The sequence below is a fragment of the Chiroxiphia lanceolata genome, chromosome 1 (genome assembly GCF_009829145.1).
Source record: "Chiroxiphia lanceolata isolate bChiLan1 chromosome 1, bChiLan1.pri, whole genome shotgun sequence".
In the NCBI taxonomy this organism is placed as follows: domain Eukaryota; kingdom Metazoa; phylum Chordata; class Aves; order Passeriformes; family Pipridae; genus Chiroxiphia; species Chiroxiphia lanceolata.
In genome coordinates this window covers 32952949-32975490 of record NC_045637.1, presented here as the reverse complement: position 1 = coordinate 32975490, position 22542 = coordinate 32952949, and the positions used below count along the sequence as shown (strand labels likewise).

The following is a 22542-nucleotide window of genomic DNA, read 5'->3' as shown; positions in this document are numbered from 1 at the left end:
TTTCCCATAAACTCAAAACCTTATGCAAATCAAGACTTTAGGCTTGATATACTCTGTATCATCTGGAGATATTATAATTTATCTGTCTCTGTCACTTGTTTACTTAGTTATGTATACTTCCTGTACTGCTTCTCCCAGAGTTCTAATCTTGAAAAAATTGTCTACACCCAATAAACAAATAGGTACTTTATTCAGCGCATATGAAGCACAGCTACCAATGTTTTCTTCAGACATATGGACAGTAGAGAAGAAGAAAGAGACTCAAGAGCTATTCACAACTTCATCACCAGTCAGAACGACAGCTGTCACACACTTTTCACTGAGTCAGTACAAATAATACATTAAGATCAAACCCACCAGGATTTCATCCATCCCTTGAACAAGACCTTCAGGGGAAGGGATGAGACGACTAACAGTGTGGCTTTGCTTTGAAAACCTCCTACCACAGTGCAAGTCACGCTCTTAAAGGATACAACAGACAAATGAGATCTGTAGCCAAGACCTGAGTCTCAAGTGTTTTCTGTATTAGAAGATGACTGTAACTACATTTGGCTTTCTATCTAAGCTCCAGGACATTTGATTCATAACAGGAATGCCTTCCTTTTGGAAAATAACTGGCCATTTTCTGAGCAGCTTCACTGAATCTGTAACTTTGATTCAGGCTTGATAACGTTGGTCTGATAAAAACTTTACTAAAAATATCCTAACAGAGTAGTAATCCAGAAGACTTACTACTTTGAAAACAAAACAAAACAAACAAACAAACAAAAAAAAGCAAAAAGCCAATCTGTTCCTGGGCACAAAAACTCAAGGCATCTAAACAGAGAGGTAACAGATCACTGGAAGGCTTTGAAACAACTTCAGAATTTTTACTAGAAAACAGTTAGACAGGAGAATCCCCCGCCACCGGCTGTTATAGGCAGTCCAGACCTCCAGCTCAGGCTTCTCATAGCATGTAACTCACCTTCTGCGTAACACAAGGTTTCTAGTACATTATGCAGAAAAGACTAAAGATACAAATCACGTTTCAGCCATCACCTCCCAAACCCCAGCTGCACAGTCCTTTCCAATTTTTGCACTAGCTCTGAAACTCTTGATTATGCAGCAAGCTGATTCAGCTTGTTAATTCAGAAGTAAAAATTTCACTTTTTTGAAATCAGTTTTCTACTGGTTTAACAGGTTAGATCATCTCAGTGCAGACTTGACAATAAAGCTAGATGCAAGGTAGGAATGTAAATCATTAGACTGGAAAGGAAGGAATACAAATTCCTCCTTCTCTGGTAACAACAGGAACCATGTTTAATTTTATCTTTAGGATAAAATGCCCCTGAGAACCTCATTAGCTGCACCGAGATAATATTGTGGTCCTGGGAAGAGAAAGGGCCAAGAATGTGTATCTGAACAGATTTAACTGACTACTTTGCACAAAGCACTTCAAAGGGCTTCAAGAAAACAGGTTCCCAACTGCTGAAGACAAAAGTTTTAAGGTCTTATCATGGAAATTTTAAATACCAAAAGACAGGCCAGCATGAGGGAAAGAACTGTGGTCAGTGTTATAAGATTTCAGATTGTAACATCTTTCTTTGAGGCCATCATGATGGTTTTCAATTATTCACTGGATTCCTTTTCCAGAAGTGTCCCCTGTAAGCAGTTCCTTCACTAGCAGAAGTCAAGCGAAAAATGTCACTTCAAAAGACAAAGTTACACTGCAAATCACCCAGGTAAACTGAAGGGGGTTAAACACAATCTAACCTACTACCACTGACTCACACCTTAAGAGTTCCTATGGAGCTCCTAAGAGCTCCTATACTAAAGAGACTGGACACAGGCTTATAAATCTGATCTCTACACTGATACACACTGCACAATCAATTTGATTTTGCATTTATTTTTTGTTTCAAAAATACAAAAATTAATACCTGAATGAAACCTACACAGGTTTCTAAGGAAGCCACTTCATGAAAGCAGTTACTTTGGAACTACAGTGTTACTGAAATGCTCTTCCTTTGTAAATTAAAAAAACTTCTTTTAAGTAGCTCCGGAGAGAATTTGTTACAGTGAATCAACTGTTCAAAATCCCTCAGACACTATATTAAAAAGTACATAAAATCTGGAGGAAAAAGAATATGGCAAGTGAAGATTTTCCTGCATTGCTATTATCTGTAAAATGAAATAAAAGCAGAGGTTAAGTATTTTTGAAATTTGTATTTCTGAATTATATTTCAATACAGCAAAAGGCGGCTCGTGATAGTTCTACTCTTGTGTTTTATAAAGGTACGGTAAAGCCTGACGATTTGTAAAGTTAGTAGTAGTCCTAAAAACAACAGGCCAACAAGTACCTGGCACATGAACTAAATCCAAAGTCTCTCTTCCCATGCTGCTGTGTGACTGCAGCTGAAGATGGAATATCACTAAGGCACCATAATTCCCCTTATCCAGTTCAACACCTAATTATTCAGGTACCACTGCATATTAGAGCAAATCCAAATGGGATTGGGTGATATGGATTAAAAGTAACTGGTTTTAGAAGAAAGTTCATTCAAGCTACTGTTTAGAGGGATCAGGATTTGTGAGCATGCAAACACAGTATAATGCTCAACTGCTTTGCCAGATGAGGCAAAAACTACACTGTCTTCCCCCAAAGCTAGAAGTTATATAGCTACACTATTGCAAACCTTTTAATAACAACAGCACATGTTCTAAGAAACATGAGAGCCACAGGTAGTTTTCTTTTTCCCCTTCTGTTTTTAAGACAACATTTATTTTGATAAATATTTACATATTAAAAAAAATACCAAGAACAGGACTGCAAAGTCTTATTATCAATTATATTTAAACTTTTCCTGGCAGACACTTGTTTAGTCTACTCTTTAAAATGTAATTACTGACATGGAAACTGTATGGTCTCCTTAAACTGTACCTTTAAAACCTAAGATGTGAACTATAGTTTGTCAGATTTTCAAAGAAAGTAGTAAATAAAAATTAAACATCCAGAGCAATCTTCATAACACATGATATATGAATCTTAAAAACTTATTTTTTCATAAAAATATGTGGTTTAGGTATAAAGTGCTTTTCTTTTTGCAGCACAGAAGACATCATCTCTTGAACAAAAAATCGTACAAAATTGAAAGTCATTATCAGTATGAGGCAGAGGTTTAATTCAACAGTCCTGATATATGCTAACAAAGGAATAGAAACTCTCCTCCCACCACTGCAAGCAAACAAGAACCCTGCATCTGAAACTTCCTATATAATATTTGAAGCGTTCGTCATACAGCCAAAGAACAATAATAAGGAACTATTTGATCATCTGTAAGAAATTAAAGCATTACATCCTAGTGATTTCTTTTTTAAATAAGCTATTTCCTTCAGCTGTTACAAGAGATACCCTCTGGAGAAAGAGGAAATACCTCGCTGTTATCCCAATTCCTCCCCTGATACGCATCACAGCATTTTAGAATGACTGACAGCTTTGTCTCAAGAGCGGCTGAACGTAAGGAACAGTGCTTCCGCACTCCACCATGAAAAGGTCCACACGTATTTCCAGTCAAGGGTAGTAATCTATTTTAAAACAAGAATTTATTGTGTTATAGTATAAAGACACTAAACACAAAACAAAGTGTTTAACAACATGAATATTGACACAAAATAAAAGCAAGATAGTTTCAAGCCAACTCCGTAACCATTTCATGTGAGAAATTCCAAGTGAAAGTTACATACACAAGGTCACCCTAGGAAAAGGATGGCACCTTCAATTAATTCAAGCCCTATTTCAGGACATCATAGCATTGTCAGAACAGTTGCATTATTTTGAGGGCTTGAGTGGTATATAGGCTTTGCCCTGGCCCTCGATATATACGCGAACTTACCCACAGATCTACAAGAGAACCAATGGAGGCATTTCTACTGTAAACTAAAAGACCTGAGGTACATTCTTTTCTAATCTACCTTGCACTTTTTTGATCTAAGTATATTATAGGGGGTGGGAGTTTATTAAAGAGCAGCATAAATTTGGTTATTTAACTTCACTATAGTCCATGTGATAGCACAGGTCAATAAAACGTATAATGTTTTGCACTACAACACCCACCTTTGACAAAATACAATACAGTATGTCATAAAGCTTCTATGAAACCATGTATTGTAGTTTCACAAGCTACTATATAAAAAGATAACTGAATCTGAGATGTACTTGAGCCATTTCTACAGACATTACCTGGTGTCACATTAAGGTCTCTTTCCCGTAGACTGTTTTGATAGGATCCATTATGTGAACCGTCCATACATTAATTTCTCAAAGATGCATCAATTGTTTCAATTAATACAGAGCAGTTAACATGAATATACAGATTAAGTATCAGATTACTGCTCTTCCATATGAAATGTTTCCAAAAATAACCAGTTTGATGAACTCACAACAATAATATTTTGCTAAACAAAAAGTTGGAGCATAAGTATTTCATTTGTTTAAAACTACTTTTTTTTGGCTTCTAAAATGAACTGAATTCTATGTTTCAAAGGCTCATTGTGAAAATATATACACACATCAAATTCATATCCAAAGCTAGATTTTACCATTGAGTTTTAAAGGCCAAAGGATATTTTCAGTACAGTAGAAAAAAAATAGCAGTTCCTGAAGTTTATTGTAGCCTCACTTCACTGCCAGCATCTATAGTCCTGTTGCTGTACAAAATACTCCTCTGAAGCAAATCCATCTGAACTCTATCCACCCTGAGTTTAGCATCTATACTTTTTTTTAAAATGTTTTAAACAATAGGTAACAGAAGTATGTACAAGGCTATAAAACATGTCAGTTATCATACAGTAGATTAAAAAAAAAAAAATCAGTCTGTTCAGCCAATTTTCTGTTACTGTAGTAATTCATTCCGGTTTGAGTTTAGGGATCTTTTTTGCTTTTGTTTGTCTGTTTTTACATCAAGTAGCTACTTGATTTAGACATTCATGCATTAATTGCTTGAATTTCTTTTTGAGTGCAACAATAAGGCAACAGTAAAAAAAATTATAGAAATTTTGCATATGTGTAAAGGTATTAAGTTTATAAAAGTGCTTCCTAAAAAGACAACCTAATTGCAGTATCAAAATATTACAGAGCGCTGAGAACAACTATCATTTCAATAAATGTTGCTCCACAGAAAAATGTCTGATTTTAGGCTTTTTCCCCTTTTTTGCTGAAGTAAAAGCCCGGAAAAATTGCCATGGCTGCATGGGACAAGCAAGTTAAGAAAATATACTTTAGTCTAAACTTAAATAAGAAGGTCCACACTTTTTTGTGAAAACTTTAAGCCTCTGTCAAAAATGTATTTTTTTTTTCTTTTTATAGTACAGGATTAAAAGACAAGATGATGTTTACAAGATAAAGAAATAATTTACATGAAAATATCTTCTGACAAAGCTTTTCAATCAAAATATTGTTTTGTAACATTCAAACATGACATACAACAAAAAAGAAACAGTGAATGCAAACAAAAAATGTTATATGGATTGCTTTTGAACACATAAATAAATGAAATATTGGTGTAGGCAGTAGGGCTCATGCTGATGGCTAGCAGGAAATAACAGTGTGCAATCTATTTGGAAAAAGCTCTAAAGTATAAATTACAAGCCCAATTACGGACTGCAGCAAGTTCAGTTATATCACTGCCATCCTCTATCTCCAAAATAAATTCTTGTTTAAATCACTCATACCCTAAATTACTCATACCTTTGCTTCAGAGATATGAATAACTATATACAAAAAGTAGTTTTATTTCACCATAGGGATAACATTGTACCTCTCTGCCAATGTCACTTGAAAAGCCGCCCATGTCAAAACAATTTGACAGCAGATAAACAATTCAATAAATAGGTAATGATCTTATTACAGTCCTTCAGCTAGGCATGTTAACTCATGCTGCTAGTTTTGTGGTCACAGTGCATAGAATCCAAATATAAAAGAATGGGCTGGATTTAAGGTAATTGTCAATCCCTTGCTTATAATCCAAATACATCCAAAACTTTCGTAAGCTCTGTCATGCGTCAATCTTTTTTTGTGGCAGGAGCAAAACCTTTCCCTGGTACAATGTCCATTGCCGGCAATGGATGCACCAAAACCGCCAAGGAGCTCAGTGTTATTGCACAATATATGAAGACCTGGAATTCTTCCAAAAGCTTAAAATAAAAATAATGGAATTATTCTGACATTTCTGGACACCTGCATTAATACTGTATGACTAATAAAAGCATGTCAGTTGCATGGACTGAACCAGCGATCAACATGCGCCCAGAATGCACACTAGTAAAAATGCAGTCAAAGGAAGTAGTCTTCATTGCCTATAGGTCACTTCCAGTCAAAGGTTAAAGTTCAAAGACTGAATGATCAAAGTGCTCATTTTCTCAGTAGGACTATCTTCTGCTACGAGGATCACAAAATGGTGGCATCAACATGTGTCATCTTTAAAATAAAAGAAGAGCATTTATGGAAAACATATAAACATTCTAATTCTAAATTAGCAAGGTGCTATATGCAGAAACAATTCCTAGCATAGACAGTAACATGCAGAGGAAATACAGGAAATACACTGATTGAATAATTCTATCGTTTTGTTCAATACTGACACAGGGAAAAAAGAGATTATCAAAAATTAAACTTCCAAAATACACATACACCACCAAAGATATTAGCACTAGCAAATATTCCATTAAAAGGACAGTAATTTCTATGCTCAGTGTTTAAAAAGCCACTTGCCCAGAAAATGAAAAATCAAATATTCTTAACATTTTGCATCCTTGAAGTACAGCATGTCCACACCAGTTATCGAATTGAGACATCCTTTTATAAGGAATATATAGGGATAAGAGTTGGCAGAGTAGGCTGCTTCTGATGCATGCTCAACCCTTTAAACATATATATCTATATATATATTTATACACATGTATATTCATTTATTTCTCAAGATTCAACACAAAACTAGAGCTGACAGAGTTACGTAAGAATAGTAGGTTACTACTATAATCCTAAAATCTTAAACCTAAAAATAACTGACATATGTTATATTTCAGATACTGTGATTGGACAGAACATATTTCAAAAATGTGTATTCTATGCAAATCTTTTCTGGATTATGCTCCATATTAAATATTTGTCTGTGAATGCTCTCCCTTTTAAACATTCTCCTTCACATATTAACCTGCAGTATATTTGTACCTGCTAACAGTAAAGAGTGAGTTGTTAACAGAAAGCAAACTTACTGTCTGCTTATTTTTAAAGCACTTGTAACCTCGCACACCTAAAAAATGTAGCCTTATAAACATTCTACATTCTTACAGGAAAACATTATTTCGTCAATATTATTACTTGTAAAAAGCTTTTCAATTTTACAGTAGGCTACTGTACATGTAAAAAAAAAAAAAAAGGACAAGGCTGCAACAGAGAGAATGGGTATTTAAATGGTGCACTAAAATTTTAGGACAAATACCAGAAAAAACACTTTCCACTTAAGAAAAAACAAAAACCAAACAAAGCCCTCAACCCAAAAGCAGTAAGGAAGTGCTGGACGAAAATAAACACCACTGTCCCCTTTTCCACCAAAAAAAAAAAAATCTACCTCCTGACAAGACCAAAGCCAGGCAACAGCTTTATGAAACTAATTTCAGTCTAGATGCCCAAGTAAACTTTATCTGGAAGATCCTTCTCTGTCTTTACACAACATGAGCAACTCTCAGATTGAAATTCAACATGAAGGTCAATGTACAGTTGAAATAGACATTGGGAAAGGCAGACAATCCAGAAATATTTTCAGTTATCAAAGATCAGGAGCTTTAAACAGGGCTTCTGAGGACATCCTTTTGGAGCAAATAGGACTCCATGACTCTGTTTGTGGAATAAGTTGCTGCGTTGAGGCAGGGATGAAATGAGAGATTAAAAAACCTCTGTAACAAGCTAAATGCAGACACATATTTACATGTCAGAATATGTCTCAAAGTGCCACTTTATCACTTTGTGTTCATATGGGTTTGCTTCACAACAGGTCCCAACCATGCACTATTTTGCTCCCATGTAAATAAATTCTGGGCACCTACTGGAAAAAAATATTTTCCTTCAAATGCATGTATTAAGACAGATGACAGATTTCTTCCTATCTCTTCAAAACTCAGGGATCCAATATCACACTGAAGCTAAAGCAGTACAATGGCCAGCTGATACCAGAAGGGGCAGAACCACTTTGCATCTCCCTCCATACGTTCTTATATTAGCACTAGCATTTAATTTCATCCAGTGGTTACCCTTGAACAGCTGGTTTTCTTTCTCGGGTGGGATTGTTTTTTTCTCCCCTCATTTACCCAGCCAAATGTGGTTCAACCACAAGATTAGATAAGTGACATTTCAGTTGAAGCGTGAGCAGAAAATAAAGATGACAGAAGCACCTTTTCACACTTCCCATTTTAGTGTAACCCAGCAGTTCTTCAAACCCGTTAAGAAAACATTGACAATTTAAAGATCATGCCTTGGCAGTCTTGTTCTATGTCTACATAGGAGAAAAAAATTACTTGTAACTGAGAGAAGAAGCAAATGACACACAAAACTCAAAGGGAAAACACTCGAGCATTTATGAAACTTTTGTCCAGTGGACATCAGGTATGTGTAATTTTTTCATGTAAGAATTTAAGGCAGGGAGGAGCCCAATGAACTTTTAATCGGGAAGCAAGACAGTATGAGTTATTTAAATGAACTGACTTGCTTTCTCTTGCCTCAGGTTGGTTTTTAGGTTGTTCTGAATTTGAGGAAGGGTAGGGTTTTCTAACATTCTGAAAAAAGCCATTGCATAGTAACTTCATAGTGATTAAATTACTCATTCAGTGAACTATAAGCACCTTGATGGTTTTGAGCCACAAGAATACCACAACCTTCAGAGTCAGAGAAACCACATTTCTTTTCATACTAATTTGTTGTTTTGCTTGTTTAATGCAAATTGAATTTCAAGATTAAGAAATCAAAGTAATATCTGCAGACTGTTCTCCTTTTATGGAGTTCTATTCTAAATCCATATGAGACTAGTACAGATTAAAAGTAGACAGAATGTATTCTAATCACAAGATATAACCAATAAATGGAACTTTACTCATTTCTTTTTAAAAATAACTAGCAAGTGAAAATAAAAAGTTAACAAAAACTTTCCCAAAACTAAAAATGGAGAAGCACCAAACGCATTACAAGAGTGTGAAAACAGAGAGAGAAGACAAAGTGACTGCTGTACAATCTGGTGAAGATGAAAGTCCCATCCTTGTGGGCAATATCATTATTATTCTTGGAGTCAATTTTAAAAACAACCACAAGTCCCAAGTTTCTCAAAGACATCTTAATCCTATGGCATACAGCACTTGTCTTACTGTACCTGAAGTCACCTTTTATTTTAGAGATACTATTACAGTATTATGAGAAACAGAGTTTCATTCTGTTACATTACCATACATGAAAACCCCATGGTCTTGGCAAGTATTATGAAACACTCAAGTTTTTTTTGTTAAGGCATTCATGGGGTTTTAACAATCTTAAGAATTTCAAGGGTGAAGGCTTTGGCATTTGCCTCTCCAGTCATGAACTTTCACTGTCTCAAAAAACCTGTTCTCATTTCACTTAGGGGACAGAACATGTCCCAGGGTGGGGAGGCAGTGAAAAACAGAAGATGTCTTACGATGGAGCCTTCAATGAAAGGCAGTGATGGAACCAGCTCTCCTGCACTATGCCAGCATACACTATCACCTGCTCTAACACATCCCTTCCCAAAATACTGGGGCTCCCGATAACTACCATTTGTACAGAATGTTCCTAGAGAAAATAAAGAAAGCATTGCTTAGAAGAGAAACAAAGCACAGCCCATCTCTACCCCCTCCTTCTCTCTTTTCTCACCAATGGAGTGGACAAGACAAGTACATACAGCCAGGTGCAGCTCTGGGTAGAGGATGACAAAAAATGAGGCAGAAGAAAGAAATCACACCGTATAAAGCAAGACAGAGAATACATGCAAAAAAACCCAAGAAACCACAAAACAAAATAAAAAAGCAAACTCCCAAATCAAAACTGAACAAAGAAAAAAACCCCAACACAACACTAGTGCTGCAGATACTGTTGCAATTTTAGTTATGGTTGGGGTTTTTTTCTTTATCATTTACATGGAGAATCTTATTACTATATTATTGAGTATTAGTTTTTAGGAGCCTTTAAAGTCAGCCAACTGTCCCATACTGGAAATTCTGATTAAGAGTGCAAATCTATTACAAGACACAGCTGCTTACAAATATATAGGTATCTTTTCAACACCATAAGAGCTCTTAGACTGTTAATAACAACAACAAAAAAAATGGGTTTAGAGCTAAACTTTGTTTCAGTATGTCCCTTCCCCAATCCCAAACTTGTCATAGACTAATGTGGTCTACAAAAACTTTCATTCAAGCTCTATCCTACAATTTAAAACATATGAGTTTACAGGAATTATTAAAATGAGATATAAAAAAAATCACAGCAAATTATCTCAGAAACAGGATTTTAATAACTCTCTGAAATTAAAAAGAGTTTTAATGCTTTGAATACATTTATCCTACTTTCCTACATTTTAATTGCCTTCAGCCTAAAAAGAACTTAAAAATTCCTGGTCCTAGTTAAATACTTACCATGATACCACCATTTTGTTTTCTTTGGATTCTTGTTACATGTTCTTACATAAAATGAGTTATCTGGAGGTCGCCTCTGCAACAGAAGAAAAGACCTACAAATAATCAAACAATCCTCATATTGTAATACACGAGCTATTTAATAAGCTTCTGAAAGGTTACCATGTGAATGCAGTGAAAATGAAATAACAGCCAGGACTAGACCTTTGTCAAGAAAAATCTCATAAAGATCCAGGTAACAAATGCTTAGTGGAGATACTCCAAGAAAAACATTAATGAAAAATACCAAAGAGTTTGGCAATAAATAGAGGAAGATATAAAAATAAAGAAAAAAAGAAAAGAAAACAACCCAAAAGAAAGAAACAGCTGTTGTTCAAAAAATCCCCAAACTAAATTCCTTTGCAGTTTGAAATCTAATTCTGATGTATTAGATCCAATTCACATCCATAAGGCTCAGCTTGGAGTGGGTGAAAAAAACAAACCTTAACATCTATATCTAAATCCTTACTTCATATTCTTCAGTTTTCTTCGTGTCATCATTATACAAAACAAGTCATAGGATAGAATACAATATAAAGCCATTTTGGAGTGTTTTTTCAACTATATGCACATGACTAGGACTGACTGGGATGCAACATAAATAGGCATGTTTAGATAGCACACATGGACAAGCTCTGACCACATCTAACTTCCACAGATAGCCCACTGCGAAAGAAATGGTCAAGAGCAAAAGGGCAGTCTCTTTACAAAAGGTCTAAGGTATTAGTGTCACCAGAAGAAAGGCAAAATGAAAATGAACAAGATCACTCAAATAGCACAGATGCAAAGCCTTAGAAACATCTGCACTAAAGGCATTTCAATTCATTTTGCACCACCTTTAGAGACAGGATAATTTTACATAGAATTGTCCTAAAACATGATTGAACTTCAGTTAGGAGAATTAGATGGGTTCCATTTGTTCCTCTTTTCCAATATGTAAGCAGGTTACCATGAAAACAGTATTTACTGCACTGTTTATTTTGAAGTTCTAGCTTAGTATTTTTTCAGTAGTAGAAATGTAGATATAGTAGTTTTGCCTATTTTAGAATTTGAGAAACGAAAATTTCACTTTGCAAAGTAGAAAACTATTAACTTTTACTTTTTCTACTCCAACAGTGCTGAAAAAGCCCATACCTTTTCTTTGCAGCTGGAAAGCATGCTAATAATGCTAAGACAAACAGATTGCACTGAGAGAGCTGGAGACCAGTCTTCCGTTAGAATGGATAAACAGATATGACCATTGCTATAAACATGAGGATGAACAGGAATATTGTCTCCAGTAAACATGACCTAAAAAAAAAGAACAAAAATACTTGAGACTTATAGTCCACATTTTAAATAAAACTGTATTGTTTTTAGGAAAACAATATAATCTTATTTAAGGAGCAGGTCTGTCATTTTCACTTACACTAAATAATACACTTTACCACATTAGGTTTATTCACTTTTGGAAACCATTAAATGAAATGTAAAATAAACAATGGAAGCCTAAATAGCTAGTGATGATGAATAAATGATATAGAAGATTTCCTATGAATACTTATACAGCATAGAAAAACTCAAAGGTAACTAACCAATGAACTAAACCTTTTATATCTTGCAGCCTCAGTCTTTCATGTCCTAAGGAATACAGGTGCCTAGCCAAAATACTGGATTTTAATGATTTTATAAGCCACAACGTTGTACATCAAGAAGCACAAGGAAGATTCACAAATGAGTATTTCTATCATCTTGGACACAACAGAAATTAAGTTCTTGCTAACTCATCCAGGTTCCAGCATAAAGAGTAAAATTAAAATGCATCTATCTTATCAACTATAAAATAAAGGACTTGTGAAACTAAAGTTTGTTACCAAATAGGAAATACTTTTAAATCTTTACTTCAAATGGAATATATTTTTATTTGATGTGGATGAATATGGAAGAACGGCATTTAGAACCTTAACTCCTCTCTACTATGGGAAGTATCACAGTCAAAAAAAGGTTAGAAAAGCAATTTTGACAACTATTGCTCTTACATCAAGATTTTGTCGAACACATTGTTGGTTCAGGACCAAGGGAAATAGAGTAAAAGTGAGATCTTCATAGCAGTATTAAACTCCTGAACATCCTTTCCAGCGTAACTACTGTCATCTTTTAGGCAATGACAAAATAAATCTCTACCACTCATAACTATAATGACCAGCAGTCTCTTAAGTGTGTACTTGTGTACAAGTATGCAAACATGTACACAACACACCCACCTCATCACTGACAAGACAGAAGCAACACCCCCATCATATAGGAAACAGAAATCAGACAGCTTAATTTATCTGCCAAATAGAAGATATGTTTCTAAGGCAGAAGAAAAACTGGATTCAGAATAATCTTTCATAGGTCTTTTAACTGGTATTACTTAAGCCTTGAAGAGCTTACCTTCAGAATCCAGTAATGTATTTCACTTGTAACTAATATCTTCCTTTTACATGAAAACCAGAGTTAGGCATACTAGGTAAGTAAAAGCATGCATGCTGTGATAGACACATACATTTAAAAGCAGAAAACAACCAAGTGATTAAGCAGCAGAAGTGTAAACTGTCAAGTCACAGTAAGTAGATTTGCCAGAGAGATAATTATGACCCAGAGGTTCATAGCACAGAATGACCTTACTGCACAGCAGCATTTTAAAAAGTGAAATTCTAGCCATCTACAACAATCAAATATCCAGTACTTAAATTGTTAATTGTTTTCTGTGCTAAAATTCAGTGAAGATGTATGGATCTAATTTGATGCTTAACAATAAATTGCACAGAGCCACACACACAGCTTGGGTAATGAATACAAACAGTACCTACTTGGAATCAAATTAAAGTGGCTACTCTCTTGTGGATCACTATGAGTAGTTCACTGCAAACCTGATGAGGTGCAGAAGTACAGGTGGCCAGTTTGTTCTTTGAAACCTAAGACTGAAAAGTCAGCATCCTAGTTTTTATCACGGTACCCAAAAATATTTAACGTTTATGGTTCAAGTGTCTCTCACAGCTCCAAGTTTCAGTTTTACAACCAATAAGAGAAGTTGCAGAGAACTCTTAGAACTTTGAGCTGAAACAGAGAGGACAAGAACTGAGGTTCTCTTCCTTTTCTCCTTCCTTTTTTAGAAAATAAGGGGTGACTACTCTTACCAGCCTTGTTTTGTAACATTTCCCTCAGGTGACAGAGGGATGGATGTACACAGCACATTCTGCAGTCTCTAAGTACTGCTCTCCCTTCAGTTTAGGCTGTCATGAAAGCAACGCAGCATCTCATACCTCAATTACCACACTATTTGCCTCTCAAACATGTCATGCATCTATGAGAATCCCTATCAGAAGCACAGTATTTCTTCAGCTATATTAATAATGGCAGCAGAGAAGATGCGATAGTCTTAAAAACAAACTAGAAAAAAATATGTTGAAAGCAAGAAGAGATGGGACAAAGAAGCAATTTGTGGTTTACCTGGCTCCTACATCGCAATAAAGGAGATCTTCCTATTTACCCTGTGTTTGTCTCTCACATGATACGGATATCAACCTCAAAGAAGCCTCCAGTTTACACTACTTTCATCTCCTATGAAATCAGGTAGACTGTCAAAGCATTGTACCTCACTGCAGAATCATTTTTAAAAGAAAAGGCATCTGCGCAATGCATTTAATACAAATCAAAGTAACTAAACCTCACATCAGGATATGTGGATGATATAACACTCAGCATGTGTCATACAGACATAATACACAGATATAATCCAAAGGTAATGTTAAGCAAGGAAGAAGGCAGCAGTTACCTGAGGCGAATCAAAAGGATACCGACTACTAAACTTAAATAAAAGCTGAAATTTCTCCCCTTCATATAGTGTTCCTGGAGCACCTTCCATGTCTACAATCCACCTAAGGAACAGGGAAAAAAGCTGTTAGTACTGTGGACTGACAAACTGCGGTTTTATTCCTGGAGCACAGAACAAATCAAATCAACTATAAATCAGAGCCAAACCTTCTAAATTCGTTATTAACATTGTAACTCACAAAGGTGAGCCATGCATCAAACCTACATTTGAAGGAAACAAGCTTGGTATTTTACATACAGGCATTGATATAGTGCTGCAAATTATAAATATGACTTGAACTCAACACAGATCCATCAGTTGAAATAAAAAACCTGTTTGAAAGCTTATTCCTACATAAAAACAGGCTTGGAAGGAAACAAACTAGTACACGTTCTCTTTCATGTTGTTTTCTTTCCTTTTCTGTCAGGGAAAACATCAGCAGAGTTGATTAAAACAAAATCTGTATCCAAGGGGAAAGGACAAAGCTCATCTTGTACTTTTATCTGTGAAAAGCTCAGAAATTCAATAGTACCTGGAAGGTAATGAACCAAAACTGGAAAAGCTAATAGTATAAAAAGGAAAAGGTCCCAGAAAATTAAAAGCAAAACAAAACAAAAAAAAGAATTATTTGCAACTGTAGTAGAGATAATACCTCAGCATATCATACTATTCTTTTTCCTCTGTTTCTGGTCCTTCCATCATAATAACATGAAAGTAACTGATAGGTGGAGTTGCCAGGGGAAGAGAATCATAGAATCATAGAATCAGCTGGGTTGGAAGGGACCTCTGAGATCATCAAGTCCAACCCTTGATCCACTACCAATGTGGTTGCTAGACCATGGCACTAAGTACCACATCCAGTCTTATCTTAAAAACCTCCAGGGATGGAGAATCCACCACTTCCCTGGGCAGCCCATTCCAATGCCTGATTACCCTCTCTGTAAAGAAATTCTTTCTAATATCTAACCTAAACCTCCCCTGGCACAGCTTGAGACCATGCCCTCTTGTCTTGCTGATAGCTGCCTGGGAAAAGAGACCAACCCCCACCTGGCTACAACCTCCTTTCAGGGAGTTGTAGAGAGTGATGAGGTCTCCCCTGAGCCTCCTCTTCTCCAGGCTGAACAACCCCAGCTCCCTCAGCCTCTCCTCATAGGACCTGTGTTCAAGTCCCTTCACCAGCCTTGTTGCTCTTCTCTGGACCTGCTCCAGCACCTCAATGTCCTTCCTGAACTGAGGGGCCCAGAACTGGACACAGTACTCCAGGTGTGGCCTCAGCAGTGCTGAGTACAGGGCAAGAATCACTTCCTTGGACCTGTTGGCCACGCTGTTCCTGATCCAGGCCAGGATGCCACTGGCCTTGTTGGCCACCTGGGCACACTGCTGGCTCATGTTCAGCTTCCTGTCAATCCAAACTCTCAGGTCCCTTTCTGCCTGGCTGCTCTCCAGCCACTCTGTGCCCAGCCCGCAGAGCTGCAGGGGGTTGTTGTGGCCAAAGTGCAGGACCCGGCACTCGGCCTTGTTGAACCTCATCCCATTGGAATGAGAAGGTGCTGTTCGGTGTAGGGTTTTTATTGTCGCTGGGTTTGGATTGTGTTGTGGTTTTTTTAATCCAGTTAAAAATAGATGCTTTGAATATTGTTCAACACATTCAGCAACATTCTGCTAACTTCTGTCATTTTACAGAGTTCTACCGTTGATCCTTTGCAGCATCATTTTCTCATTTTCATTTTTCACCCTTGGTTGAGTTTTACAGATTTGAGCAACGTGATAAGGTAAAAATTCATCAGGAGACTACAAAAATGGTCAGACAAGTTTTACATCGACTCAAGGAAGGCAGCTGAGATTTTGCAGAACAGCAATGTGCTCAGAAAAGTTGACATCTCCAGCTGGCAGGCCTGATGATCATATTCCCAACCTCTTCATCCTCCTGTCATATATACCCTCCCTGTGTATTTAAATCATGCACATTTTTTATCTTCCCCTCTATTATTCTTTGGGCTTCAGATTTTTTGGAGAAAAACTGCTTATCTAATGATAACTGTCACACTCTTCAAGAGGAATGCAACTTCAACAGTAACACAGTGATGGCTGTCATATATTCCATATTTTTATTTTGTGAAGACGCCTTCAATTTAATCTATCTGCACTCCAAACCACTTATCTCTTCTTATGCCTTCTGCTTTTACATTTATACACATGGTGCACCAATACTCTTAAGATTTATTGCTGTTTGTGATCCAGAAAACTCTTCCACTTTCAAGTTTTTAAAATAGTTTACTTTACTAAGTAGAAGATAACTCTGCCTGGACATTACTCCTTTTCTTTTATGGTCAAGGAATCCCTAGAACCCATCTTTCCTGTGTGCTTTACAGTTTAGCCTTCTCAAATTTCTAATCCTTGTGTATTTAAAATAGAAATTTGCTTAACGCTTTAAATGACCCAATTACATCATGGGATCCAATTATTTTGTTCAACATCTTTAAAACCCAAACAAGTATTGCTTCACAAATTTTTACTGCACCAGTTCAAACTGTAACTTCATTAATGAACTCAGAACATGCTAGCTGACACCAAAAACCTTCAAAGAAAAAAAATAGAATGTTACTTGTGACAGGAAGCTTCTAAAACAGGGACAGTTTCAAAATCTAGCATGACAGTAATCAGGAAGCTTTTAGTGTGCAAGGAATTGAAAGGTATAAAAAATGTACATGACAGAAATAATAATGAGACATACTAAGAAAAATCAACAAACAGGAAAAAATACAGATTTTTTTTTTTCCTTTTCCATTTGCTGTGAACTTTGATTTAATGGTCATTTTCTGTTGAAGTGAGTGAAAAACACTTGCAATATTAGATTGAGTCCTTTTTTGCAGAAAATTTGAAAACCCGAAGTAGAGCAAGAAACACAAGCTGCAATTCAGCAATTCTACAACAGTTTATTACTACTTCTACCAAATTCTGGGAACTGCTATTTCAATTTTTTTTTAGTCTTACTCATCTACATGAAGTACCACAAAGACCAGCATCACTTAAGAAGCAATATGAGTGTTTGATTCAGTATATACAAGGTTTAGAAAAGCCTCATGTAACACGGTCTGAACGACGCCACCAAAAATGCAGATGTGAAACATCAGAATTCAGCTCTATGCTGTTTTTAAATTGATCCATCAATCAGTAACTGAGTCCAGAACATATAGCCTGAGATCTACACTCTCATTAATGTTTACATCTGCTAAATTTTAAAAATTTGTCCAAAATTAAGCTAAGAAAATTATGAAAAAGGAATGTTAACAGTCTAAATCTTTTAAATTTCAGTCAGGTAAAAAAACCAGTTCAGTTCCAAGAACAACTCATGTCCATTTCAATGGACACAGAATACTTTACCATGTTTCTCTTCCCATTTCACTAATCATAAAAAAAGCTAAGGCAGGGAGAAAAGCACAAACAAGTGCACCCAGACAACTTTGCTTTATAAGAAGTTTCCTTCACTTGCTTTGAAGAAAGAAGGTAATGTAAATTAACAGCTATGACATACATTCTATACAAATAACACATAACAAAAACAGCTACTCCATTATTTCAATAAATCTAAAGAGGTTTCAGAGGTTAGTAGCTATGAAAGACTGTTAAATTACTTTATTCTAAAATATGCAGGGGCTTTTACCAATTGACAGTTTGTTAGACAATAAAAAGCCAAATAAAAATTTAATAATCACTATCCAGTTCCTGAAAGTGTCCCAACACATTACTGCAATATGCTTATTAAGGAGAGCAATGTTTAATTGTCTAGACTGAAAGCAAAAATTTGTGATACTTGGAATTGGTGGAAGTGACATAAAGAGAACTTCCCTTACTTACATTTTCAGCATAGCAGAAATAAAACAAGATAGGTACTTACTGTGTAATTGAATTTTGTACACTCTTTTCATCTAGAGTCATTCCCGGAGGTGGATCATTTTGAAATGCCAATAGTTCTTTCTGTAATCGTTTCTATAAAGAAATTGTATAGAATAACTTAAATACTAAATTAAGTTCAACAATAAACATGCACACTAAATTATATTTCATCACTTATTAAAAGGTAAAAGGAATCTTATTTGAAAATTTAAAAACAAAGTGAAATTGAAAGGAGAGCAAAAAGGAAGACTCCTCTCCTAGAAATTTAACTGAAAAGTCACAGGCAAAAAAGGTCACAGGCTTTAAACTTACTTTTTTGTTAAAATGCAGTGGCATTTACATTTGCAACACTGCAACGTGAAGATATGTTTCATGACAAACTACACAGATGTATTAATTATTTTGTCATATTACAAAGATGTCTATGAGAGCTCTACACCTAGCAGAGAATATTTCACATTCCCACGATAGCATGAGAATTATAATTAGTTCTACAAGATTTTAACAGCACAACTCTCCCTCCTCTATGTAATTTAAGACACTTCTATCTGGCATATGTGCAAGCCAGAGGACAGAACAGAAACTAAAACAAGACTAGGTGAATTGCAGAACACAAACTATTTAACAACTGTATAGTAACTGCACATTAGAACCTACAGAGTCGTAGTACGTAGAAAAGAGTTATACTGGTGACTCAGGTAATTCTTACCTATTTTGACAGGGATAAATCAATTGCTAACTGCAACCAGCTGCTTCACTAACAACTAAAAGCAGTTTCTTACAATCTATGGAGCAAGGGAAATACAACCTCTGTGAAGTGCTGTCATTGCCACTGCTTTCAGAGTGTATTTTCTCCACATAAACAGTTATGCAATACGTTTTGTCATTTCCAAGCCATGTAGATGACAAGAAGTTCAAGGTTTTTTCATTTCCTACTTTCCTTTTCCCTATCAATCATTTTAAGGTTTACCGCCTACAAGTGCACTTCAATCACCCTACTAGTGAAAATGATCTTACACTCAAAAGGAATAAAAATACATGCTTTGAGAGTTTAGTGTCTCGTTTCCATTCAATATCCATTTTTTTTTTAAAATATAGGTTTATCACGTATTTGTAGATGTTTTCCAAACAACTTTTCCAGAACTTAAAAAAATCCACAGGGGAAAATAAAGTGTTGATTGGTAAACTTAGAAATGATGCAGTACCTTATCAATATTTTTGAAATTGGACTACAATAAATTCAGCCACACAATTCACAAAGAAAAGGCCCCCACAGATTAACAATTTACATTCTGAAAATACTGAAATAATTTTCTATCTCTATTAAGCAGCCCTGAAAACTTGCTTTGGGCTTCTATTTTGAAAGTTTCCTCTACCTTGAACATAGATACAATATAAACAAACTGAAAAACCAATGCTAGCATCTTCATATGAAAGCTACATACATTGCTAACACACTGAAAAACAGATTAGAACGCTAGTGTTTATCTTTTGCTTTCTGCACAGTTTAAGAAAATACTAACAGTGTTTTTAACACCACTATTATGAACTAAAATGTAAAGGAGCAAGGTTACAAAACCATTTTACAAATCCTTAATTTGAATGGCAGATGCTCATTTTTAAGTCAATTCTCTTTCTGGCACTTCCCCAGACCACCATCAAATAGACCTCAATGGCAGTCAACCTGTGTATGCTTTGTCATATAGAGAAATATTTGAAGTTCAGAAATGAGAACTTTACACGATAAGGGAAATTCAAACTCCCTTAAAAAGGAGATTTGGAAACATTAGTTGAAAAATAGTAAGGAACAGCAAATAATTCAGTAGATCCATTTACTTATCCTTGTAGAATAACTATACAACTTCGTCTTTATAAAAAGGAGCCTAAAATCCATTTGAGAATTGAATTAAAACCAGCCACATTAAGCTATCAGTATCTGAACAGTAAATCGGAGAGGAAATTTTGTTTTTTCTGTACGTTTTTTTTTTTTTACAAAAAATTCCAAATTATCAACACTTAAAATATCCTCTCATTCCGAGTTTGCACCTTTGTCCTTTTTTCCAGCAACCTTCTTCTCAGTCAAATAGTCTCAGTCATTCTTTCCATCTCACCAGTGTGAAAATATTATCTGACTGCTTCACAGCTTTTCAGTTCTCACACACTATATTTATGATTCTTTCTAAAAAAAAGTAGCACAAGGAAAAAACAATAATTATAATGTGTACTTGATCATCACAGTACCACTGAAGTGCTCTGTTCCTCTGATCCTAAAGCATTTGTTGATACTGTCATGAGAGTCTGTCCAGTAAACACAAATAATACATACAGACAACATACTGCTTCTCATAATTTCCAATACAAAATGGAAAAACTATCCCAGAGAAATAACAGGAAATACTATTTACAATTTAGGTCAAAAGTATCACAACAAACACATCACATTTTTACAGACAAAAAAGAATTTATCATTTCCAGGTTAGCCAATTCAAACAAGTATCACCATAAGCCAAGAAAGGAAGTTCAAAGAAGGTGTATCCACTCCCACCCCTAAAAAATGCTGGAAAACCAGAAACAACAGATAAGGAGAAGGTTGAGGTACTCAATAACTTTTTTTTTGCCTCAGTCTGCAATGGCAACCTCTCTTCCCACACCTTGCAAATGGATGGACAGCAGGATGGAGACTGGGGGAGCAAAGTCCCTCCCACTGGAAGTAAAGGTCAGGTTCATGACTACCTGAGGAACCTGAATATACACAAGTCTCTTGGGCCCAATGAGGTGGAAGCAAGGCAGCCTATAAAAAAAGAGAACTGCTTCTACTGGACAAAGAGATACACTTTTAAGATATGAGTTAAGCCCATTATTTGTTGGGGTTTTTTTCCCCACAGCTGGAATTATAAAATATACTATCGATTTTACAATGCTCTACTATTCCATTAACCATGCCATACAAGTTAATCATTCCTTATCTGATAAACATAGCTGGGTATCTTTAATAGGCTTTCACCACATACTTTCAAAACTTGCTTTTTTTTCTATCAAGCATCAACTCAATTATTTCTGTACACACTAACAAAGACTAAAGACCTTTTCCACAACGAGAGTACTCTATAGCAACTGGAACAAAACTGTATAGGGCATCATGGCCTACTAAACCAAAAGTCATTAAAATAGTGAAAAAATGTTTAAAGAGACAGGCTAACTAATATTTAGAAAATAATCTTTTAATCAACCTCTGTAGTCAATGCATTCCAGTGTTTCACTACCCTGATGGTATAAAATGTTTCTTTTGTATCTTACTGGAATATCTCATGTTCCAATTTGTATCTGTTGCCCCTTGTCTTCCCACTGTGACTGTTTTCCCTGATATTCCCGTATTATGTTGTTTTACCCATCCACAAGATCTCTCCTTTGCCTTCTCTTCTTACAGCTGAAGAAACCCAGTCAGTCTCCCTGTACATCCTGCAGTTCAGCCCCAGTCACACTGCCTGTCATCTGCTGGATTCACTCCAGTACACCAGTGTCTTTTCTGTATCTTGTGCTGTGGCTCCCTACAGACAGCACCCCAGATGTGGTCTCAAGTGCCAGGGAGAGAGAAAAAATCATTTTCCTCGAGCTGCTGGCTGCATGCTAGCACATACAGCCCAGCATACAGCTACAGAAACTCAAAAAACTTGGAAGATATTCCCTAAAGATATCATGAAGAACTATTTTTTTCTTCCTTACAACTTATAATAATTTGTCTCCTGTTGTGTCTCATTAATAGAGAAACTGGATTATCAGGAGACAGATCTGGTTCAAAAGAAAATCTCTTAAATGAAGCCCTTAAAGGCTAGATTCATATAGTTTAATTAGGAAACTGAGCTCCTCGTTACCATAGTAATTCAGAAAACATCTGAAGTTTAAATTAAAATACTTGGAATTAATTCCTCTCCAGTGTTTAACAGTATTTGCACTAGCTGACCAAAAAGGTTACAAAGAACATGGATTTTCTCAGAGCAACACTAAGTAAACTCGCTTTATTAGCTTCAAGATTCAATCATGAACTTTTAAAAAATGTGACTCTGGTATATCAAGTCCATACACATCAGCTACAAATG

At 35.8% G+C, this 22542-nt stretch overlaps 1 protein-coding gene across 8 annotated transcripts in view; it reads right to left on the bottom strand.

Moving 5' to 3' along the window:
• UBE2W (ubiquitin conjugating enzyme E2 W) overlaps positions 1–22542 on the bottom strand; it is a 44079-nt gene that overhangs the window by 8280 nt on the left and 13257 nt on the right. For 4 of the 8 annotated variants that reach the window (XM_032682793.1, XM_032682783.1, XM_032682763.1 and 1 more), the window contains exons 2-5: positions 18447–18538; positions 14510–14612; positions 11845–12000; positions 10672–10747 (exon numbers count right to left, since the gene is read on the bottom strand). In XM_032682793.1, coding sequence (XP_032538684.1) covers positions 10672–10747; positions 11845–12000; positions 14510–14612; positions 18447–18538 — 427 coding nt within the window. Of the gene's footprint in view, positions 1–3346; positions 6455–10671; positions 10767–11844; positions 12001–14509; positions 14613–18446; positions 18539–22542 lie in introns of those variants that run through there. The other 4 variants (XR_004356021.1, XR_004356019.1, XR_004356018.1 and 1 more) reach the window with 3 other exon arrangements.